Genomic DNA, 12,093 nt, shown 5'->3' with positions numbered 1-12,093 from the left:
AAAACATGGAAATCTCCAATTTGTATTTCTTTCTTTAAAACTGCCCTTGTATGGCTCAGTGGTAGCGCACTTGCCTGGCATGTGTGAGGCACTGGGTTTGATTCTCAGCACCACGTAAAATAAATAAAGGACTATTAACAACTAAAAAACAAACAAACAAACAAACAAAAAACCCCTGCCCTTGTTAGGTGCTGTCTGGTTTTCAGTTTGTATGGCTTTTGGATTTGAATAAAAAAGTATACTTTATCATTGTATCATGCTTTAGGTTCTGAAGCTTGGGTAGGTGTTTTTTAAAAAAAGGAAAAAAAGAAAATTGTCTGGACTGATGAGCTCAGGTAGGTGAAGCATGGTGCCACTGAGGTGCAGATTGCAGTTTGACCTCTGTGCAGCTAACTAGCATCTCACTGAAATGCCCTACTCGTGGCTGCATCGGACATCACTAACCTGCTCATCCAAGTCTGGTCTTTGGGCCTGCGGCATCCCTATCAGCTGAAAGTGATAGAAATGCAGACCCTCCTGCCCCACTCAGGCCTGCTGGGTAGAAATCGAGTCACTCTTGAGTTTCTCAAGATCCCTGGATGATTCCTGTCCACAGTTGTGAAGCACTGCCCTTTTCTGTGGTCAGCTTGCTGCACAGGTGTGCCAGGTGCTGGCAGTGCAGCCCAGACAGAAGTGCGTGCATGGGAGTGTCAGCAGTAGAGTCCTTGTGTGCAGGACTGTCGTAAAGCTCGGCTTGCACTGGGCATCAGCATACTCCGATGTTCTGAGGTCTGCTTTGGGTATTTGTTAGCTTCTACTCACCTCGGCCTTTCCTCTTTGTTTCTCCTAAAGAGAAGCAACGTTGAACAACAGCCTGATGAGACTGAGGGAGCAGATCGTTAAGGCCAATCTGTTGGTGAGAGAAGCTAGTTACATCGCAGAGGAGCTGGATAAAAGAACCGAATACAAAGTGACCCTGCAGATTCCTGCCTCCAGCCTGGATGCCAACAGGAAGGTGAGGCCCTCCCTCAGCAAAGATAGATGTCGTCGTGTGAGTTGCTGGGCACGGTGCTGTGCAGGGCGTTGGTGGCTTTGTGCCCCGCTGCTTTCCAGACCCACCCACGGAGGCCCTTCAGTTCTTCTCCCTTGAGTAGAATTCACTTCGTTTGCCTTTGTGTGCATGCGTGCATGTGCACACATGCACACACATGTGTATACGTATGGATGCGTGTGTGTATGTATATACACACATATTTACATTAAAAAATATGTACATGTGTATGTATATTTATCCATTAGGAGTATACTCTCTACCTCCTCACAGTATATTTCACTCCCTTATTTCAAATATATGTACACATATTTATTTATTCAAACGTGTCAAATATTTTATTTAACTTATTAATTCAGGAATGTAACTTCTTATCTGTTCCTCCATGTGTAAATTAGGATTGTGAGATACATTTACACATAGACCCAAGGAAAGTCAGGATTCACGGAGCCGTTGTCAGCTGTATCTTGTGAGATAACATGCATTTCTTTGGACAGCAATCAATCATTTACAGCAATCAATCACTATATGTTTTCTATAACTTCCTAAATTGTAAATGGCTTAAGAGACAGACAAGTAGGATATGCTAGATGCTAGGTAAGACACTCAGCGATCTTTTCTTTTTGGCAGGGGGGAGTCCATCTCAAAGTAGTTCACATTTTTTTCTTAGCAATGTGGTCACATTTTTTTAATATGAACATGTTTTATTTATGCTGAGCGTTGAAGACAGGAGTATTAACAGAAGGAAAAATACACCTGTATTGACCCTATAACTAACTCTTAAATGAGAAAAGTGTCTTATTTTTAATTTTGAAGATGAGTAATTCTCCTTTTTTTTTGTACTAGGGATTGATCTTAGGGGTGCTGTACCATTGAGCTACAGTCCCAGTCCTTTTTTATTTCTTATTTTTTAATTTGTTCCAATTAATTATATATAACAGTAGAATACACTTTGACACATTGTACACAAATGGAGCATAGCTTTTCATTCCTCTGGCTGTACATGGCTCAGGGTCATTCCACTAGTGTAATCTTCATGTGTATAGGATAATAATGTTGGTCTCATTCTACTGTCCTCCTCATCCCCACAGCCCCACCCTTTTCCTCACACCCCTCGGCACAATCCAAAGCTCCTTCATTTTCCCCTACCTGCCTCCCCACTATGGATCAGCATGTGCTGTTCAGAGAAAACATTTGGCCTTTGGTTTTTGAGGATTGGCTTATTTCAGTTAGCATGATATTCTAGTTCCATCTATATACCTGCAAATGTCATAATTTCATTCTTTAAGGCTGAGTAATATTCCATTGTGTATATGAACCACATTTTCTTTATCCATTTCTCCACTGAAGGATATCTAGGTTGGTTCCATAGTTTAGCTATTGTGAATTGAGCTGCTGTGAGCATTGATGTGGCTGCGTTGCTGTAGTATGCTGATTTTAAATAAACCGAGGAGTGGGATAGCTGAATCAAATGGTCAAATATATTTAAATTATTTCTGAGAACTCTGTTATTATCAGTCCTCCCACAGTACCTTTTTCCTTTATTACCACTCCATGGCCCTTCCCAAGTCCGGTATTCACTTTATGTATATCATGTTGTCTTTATTTGCTAATAGATTGCTCTATAAAACCATTCATTAGTTGTTTCCTATATATATTTAAGACAACAAATCTCTTTTTTGAGTAATATAATGAGTTTAATAGTATTTTGTGGGAGAGTCCTACTCAAATATCCTATTCTGACCTATAGTCATTGTCATCCTCATCCCCCCCACCCCATGCTCCTCCTCCTGAACCTTCTCTAGCTCTGATTGTGTGTGTGTGTGTGTGAATCTTAATGGATTAGAAGGACTTTTCTCTTCATACGTACTTCTGCTGAGTCTGCGTGGTCTCTTTCTCCTGCACTATCTAACACACATCTCCATCAGTTTGTTTCCATGTTCTGTGGGAATTTGACAGCAGGGATAGCTGCTGTTTCCCAATGATCTCTCAGAATCGAGCTCACCATTTTGCACAGTCAATATTTAGCAAATATGACTCAATCTTTTGAGTAATAAAGGTACCGCAAACCTGATCATTACTGTGTAGATCCTTGTCTCTTGATGGATACTCTGTGTGCAGTTGGAAAGATTTTACCTAAACTTCATTCTGCTTCTTAGTTATAGGGCAAAATCTGAGTACAGTGGGACTCAAAGACATAGTCAAACGAGGAGGCCAATCATGGGCAGAAGTTATAGAGCTTAACTTTTTCTAGAAGATGGAGCAGTATAAAATCTTCTCTCACCCTGTGGTATCTGAGAACTGAACATTTTACCCGTAAGCACAATGATAGGGCTTTTCTCTGTATCCTATTTTTGAGCTTTATTTGGAAGGAGCTCTACTGCTTTGGGGCAGCCAAGTCAGCCCCTCGTGCCTCATGTCCCCTCGGGTCTCTCTCCTCCCATCCACCCGTGTGCTTCCTGGGGCTGTGCATTGCTGACGGAAGTTCGGTAGCAGCTATTTGTTCATGATGTAGGTAGATTCCTGGACATTTAGTCCCAGGCCCAGCATTCTGCCCCTGGAAAGTCAGTAGCCACAGAGCACTAATGAGATTTTTGTTTTTTTCACTAGCTGGCTGAAGATGAGGTGGAAGGGCCTAAAGCACATGAATTTTCAACTTTAAGAATTATTAAATCTCCAGCTGTGTTTTGAATTCAGTGGCAAAATGCTTGTCTAGCATGCACCCAGCCCTGAATTTGATCCTCAGCACTGCCAAAAAGAAGAATTATCAAATCTTTATTTCATTATGCAAATTTTATTTCTTTGGAAATGATCATATGCAAGATGTTAATGAAACATTATTGTATTTCATGATTCACTTAAGTTCTAAGTAGACATATCAGAGTAGTTAATAAATTAAGCTGGTACATTTAAATTGATAGATGATGGATAGATACATTGTTTGGGGGAGATGTAGAAGGATGTTTTTATTTTCTACTTTGTGGTTTAAAAATGTTCTAAAAGTTTTTCTACATTAAAAACACATTCCTGTGGCTGGGATTGTGGCTTAGTGACACAATGCTTGCCTAGCATGTGTGAGGCACTGGGTTCAAGTCTCAGCACTGCATATAAATAAATAAAATAAAAGTCCATCTACAACTAATAAAAATATTTTTTTAAAAAAACCTCATTGCATAGTTGTAGATGTGGCTCAGTGGTAGAGTGCTTGCCTGACCTGCTTGAGGCCCAAGGTTCAATCCCCAGCACCACAAATACAACAACTGAAAACCGCATCATTACCCAAGTTTGGTAGGTTGTGCCTGTAATCCCAGCTACTCAGGAAGCTGAGGCAGGAGGATCACAAGTTTGAGGCCAGCCTGGACAACTTCGTGAGACCCTGTCTCAAAATAAAAAGGTCTGGAATAATGAATCCCACTATTATGATAATTGTAATGTACTAATAAAAAAATTTGGAAGAAGAATGGCCTGGAGATATAACTCGATGGTTGAGCCCCTGCCTAGTATGTGTGAGGTACTGAGAAAAACACAGGTTGCTTTTATAAGCTGGAAATACTTCATCAAATACTATTTTTCTAGCAAAACTTGCATAACACAACATTGCTATTCTAAAGTAAATAATTCACAGGCATTTAGTACATTCACAGTGTTGTGCAACCACTAACTGTCTAGTTCTCTACTAATTTAATAATAAATTCAATCTGTATATTCGGAATCTAGTATCATTTATTGCTTCCAAATGGGACAATTTTCATAGTTTAATCTTTTAAGCAGTTTACAGTAACTTTTCTAAGAATTTACTCTTTTTAGCATTAAGATCCTACCCATTCAAAAAAAACTGAAAGTTACACTTCTGAAAGTATAAAGACACTTCTTTACCGTGCATCTCAGCAGACTTCCCTTTGCCCTCCTGTATGTGTGACTCTTTCTCCCCGTTGATGTTCTGTGGTCATATGAAGTCTGAATAAAAACATTCTGAATAAAATATTTTTAGTTGTAGATGGACACAATACCTTTATTTTATTTATTTGACTTTATGTGGTGCTGAAGATCAAACCCAGTGCCTCACACGTGCTAGTGTTAAGTGCTCTGCCACTGAGCCACAACCCCAGCCCCTGAACAAAGCATTCTTATTTCAGCTTCCCATTGAGCATAATAATCTAGGATTTGGGGTTTTCAATTTGAATTTATATCGCATTACAGTAGAAGTCTAAATGTAAAGTTATACCTAAACCTGTTCATACTGAAATTTTTAGTCTTGACTGTAGCTGGTTGGAAAGGCTTTGTAACCATCAGCTTGGTGTGATGACCTGGCCAGTGGGTGTGGGCACTCAGCGCTGGCCTTGTGGTGGCCTGGTGGCATTTCACACCCACCTCTGCTGTCTTTGCAGCGAGGCTCTCTCCTCAGTGAGCCTGCAATCCAAGTGAGACGAAGAGGAAAAGGAAAGCAGATTTGGTCTTTGGAAAAACTGGACAACAGGCTGCTGGATATGAGAGATCTTTATCAGGAGTGGAAAGAGTGTGACGAGGACACCCCGGTAAGCACCAAGGGAAGGGACCCGGCTGCAGTGGGCTGCCCATGGGGAAATCCTTTGTGTTCCCAAAATGGTTGTCCTGGTTCTATAGCAAAAGTTATTTTAATCCTTTACATTGTTTAGTTAATTAAGAATTTTAGAAACCTGTCCCTCAGGTGTCCCTTTCCTTCTCCTTGCTCTTCTCTGCATTTCTAACAGAGCTCCCACTTTGGATTCTGCCTTCTCTTGGTCTGTCCCCTTGCTGCTCTGGGGCTCTCCGTAGGTCAGAGGCCAGGCCTTATCAGCTTCCTTCTGTTTCTCAATAAACTAAACCCTATGAAGTGTGTTTTTTAAATTTAATTCAGCAGCACCTTAGTATTTACACTATTAGGAACCTTTTTTGAAGAAGCTTTGATTGTGACGTGGTTCTGTAAACCTCTGTACTGGTACTTGCTGCTTGATTTGCAGGTTCTCTCATTGAGTTCAGCCATGTACTTGTACGTGTATAAAATAGAATATATAATAAAATAGAATAATGCATATAATGTATCTTCAATACTGCTGGTCCCGTTTCTACATATAGTTGTTGACTACCTTAACTTCATGTTTTGTAAAAATGTTTATTTTTCAAAATTGATATTGTAAAACCGACTTTTTATAGTTAGATGACATTTTTGCTTCACATTTTAAAAAAATCTTTTTTGTTCCTCTCCTATTTCAACTGAAAAGTAAAATAACAATATTAATACAAAAAAAGCTGCTCCCTCTGAGTGTCACTTCTTATTTGTAGCAGTGTGTCTAATGAGTCATAAGAGATGGGGTGACCCTATTCCATAACAGAAAAATGGAGAATATTAGTGCACTCCATTTCTTTTGTAGTCAGTATACTTTGTTTATTTATTTTTGCTGGAAGATTTCTATGTAAAGGAGAAGAAATGATAAAAGTAATGGCCTACTATTGGGATTATCCTTTGTGGGTGAAGGACACTGACCTCCATTCTAAGTGGGAATGAGGGAATGTGTGTATGAGAATAATACAGTGCTGTGCTTTGGCAAGAACTTACTTTGCAGTAAAGAATACTATTGATAAAAGTTTACTTTAATGACTTAAATTAAGAGTGTATAAAAATCAGTAGGTTGAATGCATTTATTTTATGTGATTTTTGAGAAGTTTTGTGCTCCAATTCTCTTTTAGGTAATCCGATCGTACTTCAAGCGTGCTGACCCATTCTATGACGAGCAGGAAAATCACAGTCTCATTGGGGTGGCCAATGTCTTCCTGGAGTCCCTGTTCTATGATGTGAAGTTACAGTATGCTGTCCCGATCGTCAATCAGAAGGGAGAGGTTGGCTTGCTCATGACTCGGTTTCTGCAAAGTACAGTGCAGGGAACAGTAGGGTGGCAGTGGGATCTTGCTGCTGCCTTTTTTTAACATCAGTAATGACAAATGCTATGGATGTATGTGGTAAATACTTTGTTTCCACAGACTTTATGGTGGTTAGTCCAGATACTTTGAGAGCAGAACTACTGTCAGAAAGGAGCCTTCTGCATTCTGATACCGTTGACCTGATAGCGTGGCTAATGCAGAGGAGAGGGCCTCTCGGGGATCTGGAAGCCAGTGTCTGCTTTGCCCCATTGCTCTAGGTGGCTGGTCGGCTGCATGTAGAGGTGATGCGAATCAGTGGTGCCATTGGGGAGAGAATCGCAGGAGGTGACGATGCTACGGAGGGCTCCTTTGAGAAGGAGGCCCAGGAGAGCAGACTGGTGTGCATGGTAAGTCCCAGGTTTGTCTGGGAAGAAGTCTAAGCGGGACTGTTTTTGAGGATTGTGGGTATTTAGATGATGAATCTGTGTTCTTTTTTTGGATTTTGAAAACATCTGTCACCAAGTAAACTTTGTAGTGTTTGGTGTTCTTGGGACACGGATCCTGAAGTATGGGTTCAGATTTCTAGAGCTATGGACAAGTCACCTCTTTTCTCTGGGCCACTCAATTCCAAAATCATAGGAGTCTTTGTTTATCTGCACCTCTCTGCAGAGAAGCCCTCGTCTCCCACTGTTTGCTTCTCCTGTTGGGGCTTTTGCTTCTTGCTGAAAATAGGTGTTTACCCCAGCTCTGGTGTTGTCCCTGAGCTGCAGCCCTAGCCACACTTTGCAGCCTCTCTGCACGACCTTTGCTCTTCCTCCCCACAGTGCCTTGGCCGTGCTGTGCTTGCACACCCCAGTTGCAGCCCTCTGCTGCCTGCTTTTCCCTGGTGTGCTGTTCATCACACTTTTGTTGGGTGTTACTGGTCAGGCCTCATGTCAAATCCCAGCAACATGAAGATGAGCTGGGAGAGGTTTCTGCTTTTCAGTAGCTAGGGCCTGTTCGGTCTTCTTGTTGGTGTACAGAAGACTCCAGTGTTGTGTGTGATCCAGGGGCTTCATAGAGTAGGCACCAGCGGTCCTGAGACACAGAGAAGGTGATTCAGACAGCAGGGTCTGGGGATGATTTCTGGGCAAATGGGACAGGCTAAACCTGAAGGAGTTGGGGTGTTGGGTTATAATGTCTCCACAGGTGCTCTTGGTGTTTCTGAGTATAATGGCTAGGTAGAGGGTAGCTGGTCATTACAGTTGTCGGCTCCTGCCCGCTTACATTGGGGAGAGCCACCTCCCCTACTCGTCATGGCATTGCGAATGTCCTTTCCCACATCTCAAAACACCCTCTAGTAGGCCAGCAATACCATTGGTTGAAAACCTTTGCAGGATCCAGGGAAAAAGGTTTCAGTGACAAGAAATCAGCACAGTGGCCTTTGCTGTTTACAAAGCAGCCCGTAGCTGGGAATGGCCATGCACACCTGGAATCCCAGAGACTAAGTGGGCTGAGACAGGAAGATCTCAGGTTCAAGGCTAGCCTCGGCAACTTAGCACGATCCTGTTTCAAAATAATAAGTAAAAAAAGGATTGAGGTTATGCCTAAGTGTCCCTTTGCTATGCTGTGCTTGTACACCCTGGGGTCAGTCCCCAGGACTAAAAAAGGAAAAATGAAGAGAGGCCAGTAAAAGGTCAGGGAAAGAAGCTACACCTGACTCTTGTTTTTTTTTTTTTTTCTTTTTTCTTGGTGGTGGTGCTGGGGATTGAACCCAGGGCTTTGTGTGTGTGAGGCAAGCACTCTAGCAAATGAGCTATATCCCCAGTCCTAGACCTGACTCTTAATTCATAACCCATCCTAGGTCTTCCTCAGCAAACACATCTTAGAATTTCAGGAGTAAGCTATATGTTTGCCTCAAGTAGGAGAAGCTAATGCTGTCACAGGGAGGGCCACTTTCTGCAGGTCGCAGCATGTGCTAAGCAGGTCTGCCGTGTTCTGTGGCTCCAACCACTTCAGAATAAGGGGAAAACACCGTTATCTGCTAGAAGGTTCATCTTTATTGCATTGATCTCAGAATCTGTCCCTTGAGGTATTGCGATTCTCAGGGGTGGAGACAAGCTTGATGACTCCGTGTGGCCCAGTCAAGCTGGTGGACAGAAAGTGCAACTCTGAAAGATGAGCTTTTACCATTGCAGTAAAACAACATTCCAGGAAATTTATCATCTTCACTGAAAAAAAGTAGTGCATCCAGTAACCTTTTTTTTAATGATGGGGCTTTAAAAAATGCTGGTACAATACAATATATCTTAAGATTTTTTAAATGGAAGGAAAGCAGTAGGAACAGTCTAGTTGACCCTCTTTATCACCAGCTGACAGCAGCTGCCCGAGGCCAGGCTCCTCTCATTCCTACCCCCAGCTGCTTCTGTGCTGCCCCCTGTAAGCACCCCATGTATCCTGTTTTACCTGTGAGCAGTTTAGTGTGGCTCCCCAAAATAGTGAGTACTTACAACAAAAGTCGACATAGCCATAGCTTCATTATCCCAAATTCATAACTTGAGAGAGTTCTCTCTCTCTCTCTCTCTCTCTCTCTCTCTCTCTCTCTCTCACACACACACACACACACACACACACACACACACACGCCCTGCAACTTGCTGTAGAGACCGGGTTGTTGCCCAGGAGTTTTCACAGTCTGGTGTCTGATGACTATCACTGCTGAGTGTGTCACATATGTCAGGTGCAAGCTGGTGGCTGGAGGTGCAGGTGCTGTGTGGTAGGGAGGGGGGTCAAGGTTCTTTGTGGATGGGGCTATTATTATGTCTGGTTGTTTCTCTTTGGGGGTGTTAGAGACATGGATGGTCACCACCTAAATGCACTGTTTTGTTAGAAGTTACAAAAGAGGGCTATTGTGAGTCTTTCGTTTTAATTGTTAGCTGAAGTGCTTCTATAGAGAGAATGGTTCTGCCACCAGCTAGTTTGCCATTCCGAGGTGGAGCTTGTATACAGAAGACAGGGTAAGTGTTCCATTCTCTCCCTTTATTTAACTGGTTTTCAGAATAATGAATTGATGCTTTACCAGTGAGATTTTCTCTGTCTTACTGTTATCATGGACTCTTGGCCTTAAGCACACTTGGGTTTTGGTCCATTGCACTCATTACCTGCACTGAAGCTGTAAGGTCCCTGTCTTTGGCTGGTGGCAGTCACCTCAGCTGGCTGTGTTGGTGTGGCCCTGACCCTCGAAGACTTAGTGGCTTTCTGTATGATGGATGTTCTGTGCATCCCGTACGTTCCCTGTCCCAGTGTAGCCAGCAGAGAGCCTGCTCCCTGTCATAGGAGGTTCTTTTTAGAGCCCAGGTTCTAGCATGCAGTAGCCTTTTGTGTAGAGAGGTCAAGGACAAATACACTTCAACAGTAAAGGAAGTGAGGGAGGGAAAATGAGACCAGCCCTGGGACAGCTAAAATGTCATGGGAGCTGAGGGTCACTGGCCCAGGGAAGAAGTCTGAGCTTATTTTCCTTAATGAATAATGTACACACATTAACATTTCCAGTGATATTGAGTCCATTAAAAAACCCCAGACAACAGTGATGCTGGCTGATGTCATTTTGCCCCTCTGTCTTGGACAGCTGCAAGCTGAAGTCTGTGGTATTCTGACACCTTGTGGTGATTTTCATTTTTGTATGTAAAAACTTAAACCCAATAAAACCCCAGACAACCTATGTTCTAGATCCTGAGTCTCAGTCCTGAGAAGTTGCTTGCAGAGGATGGGTCAGTGTATGACATCTTATTTCTTATTCTTAAACTTAGATGAATTTCTATAGGGAAAACGTGGCTTTCAGACAGAATTCAGTCACAGAGAAGTATGTATCGAATACCTCATCAGTTGCTTCCATTCGTTTCCTTTCCTTCATTGGCGTGGTGTCACCTGGGACAGTAGGGTGGCCGTTAACATTCACATATCTCCCAGGAGAAAGCTGAGCCTAAGAAAACTAAATATTGTATTTTTTAATTAAAATTTTTTTATTTGTTCATTTTAGTTATTACACAACAGCAGACTGCATTCCAACATATCATACATACATGGAGTGTAACTTCCCATTCTTATGGTTATACATTATGCGGAGTTACACTGGTCATGTACTCATATGAGCATAGGAAAGTTATGTCCGATTCATTCTACTGTCTTTCCCATTCCCCTTTCCCTTCCCTTCCCCCTACACCCCCTGTCTAATCAGGGAACAGCCACCCCCCCACCCCACCTGTTGTGAGTCAGAATTTGCAAATCAGAGATAATATCTGCCCTTTGGAGTTTTGAGATGGGCTTATTTCACTTAGCATGATATTTTATTCCTCTTTATTTCTGAGTAATATTCCATTGTATATATGTACCATATTTTCTTTATCCATTCATCTGTTGAAGGACACCTAGATTGGTTCCACAATTTAACTATTGTGAATTGAGTTGCTATAAACATTGATGTGGATGCATCACTATAGTATGCTGATTAAGTCTTTTGGGTATACACCAAGGAGTGGGATAACTGGGTCAAATGGTTGTTTCATTCCAAGATTTTTGAGGAATTTCCACACTGCTTTCCAGAGTGGTTACACCAATTTGCAGACCCACCAGCAAGGTATGAGTGTACCTTTTCCCCCATATCCTCACCAACATTTATTGCTACTTGTATTCTTGATACTTGCCATTCTGAGTGGAGTGAGATGGAATCTCTAATTGCTGTTGATATTGAACATTTTTTCATATATTTGTTGACTGATCATATTTCTTCTTCCGTGAAGTGTCTGTTCAGTTCCTTAGCCCATTTATTGATTTGGTTATTTATTTTTTTGGTGTTAAGTTTTTTGAGTTCTTTATATATCCTGGGGATTAATGCTCTGAGGTGCAGGTGGCAAAGATTTTCTCCCATTCTGTAGGCTCTCTCTTTATGGTCTTGATTGTTTCCTGCTGTGAAGAAGCTTCTTGGTTTGATATTATCCTGTTTTTTGATTCTTTTTTTTATGTTCCTTTAATATTTATAGTCCGTGTGTGTGTGTGAGAGAGAGAGAGAGAGAGAGAGAGAGAGAGTGTGTGTGTGTGTGTGTGTGTTGTAGATGGACACAATACTTTTATTTGTGATGCTGAGGCTTGAACCCAGTGCCTCACACATGCTAGGCAAGCGCTCTACCACTGAGCTACAGCCCCAGCCC

The 12,093-nt window shown here is 42.0% G+C and overlaps 1 protein-coding gene across 6 annotated transcripts in view; it reads left to right on the top strand.

Annotated features, from left to right (window-relative positions):
• KIF13B (kinesin family member 13B) overlaps window positions 1-12,093 on the top strand; it is a 533,579-nt gene that overhangs the window by 465,062 nt on the left and 56,424 nt on the right. For all 6 annotated transcript variants that reach the window (XR_014019133.1, XM_081269240.1, XM_081269241.1 and 3 more), the window contains 4 exons: window positions 832-994; window positions 5,419-5,565; window positions 6,737-6,886; window positions 7,186-7,314. Coding sequence is in view for 5 of the 6 variants with exons in the window: in XM_081269240.1 (XP_081125366.1) it covers window positions 832-994; window positions 5,419-5,565; window positions 6,737-6,886; window positions 7,186-7,314 (589 nt within the window). In the remaining variant the exon portion in view is untranslated. The remainder of the gene's footprint in view (window positions 1-831; window positions 995-5,418; window positions 5,566-6,736; window positions 6,887-7,185; window positions 7,315-12,093) is intronic.

Source organism: Spermophilus citellus (genome assembly GCF_964194105.1).
Source record: "Spermophilus citellus genome assembly, chromosome: 16".
In the NCBI taxonomy this organism is placed as follows: Eukaryota; Metazoa; Chordata; class Mammalia; order Rodentia; family Sciuridae; genus Spermophilus; species Spermophilus citellus.
Note: the sequence above shows the minus strand (reverse complement) of the source record. Positions and strands in the feature narration are given on the sequence as shown.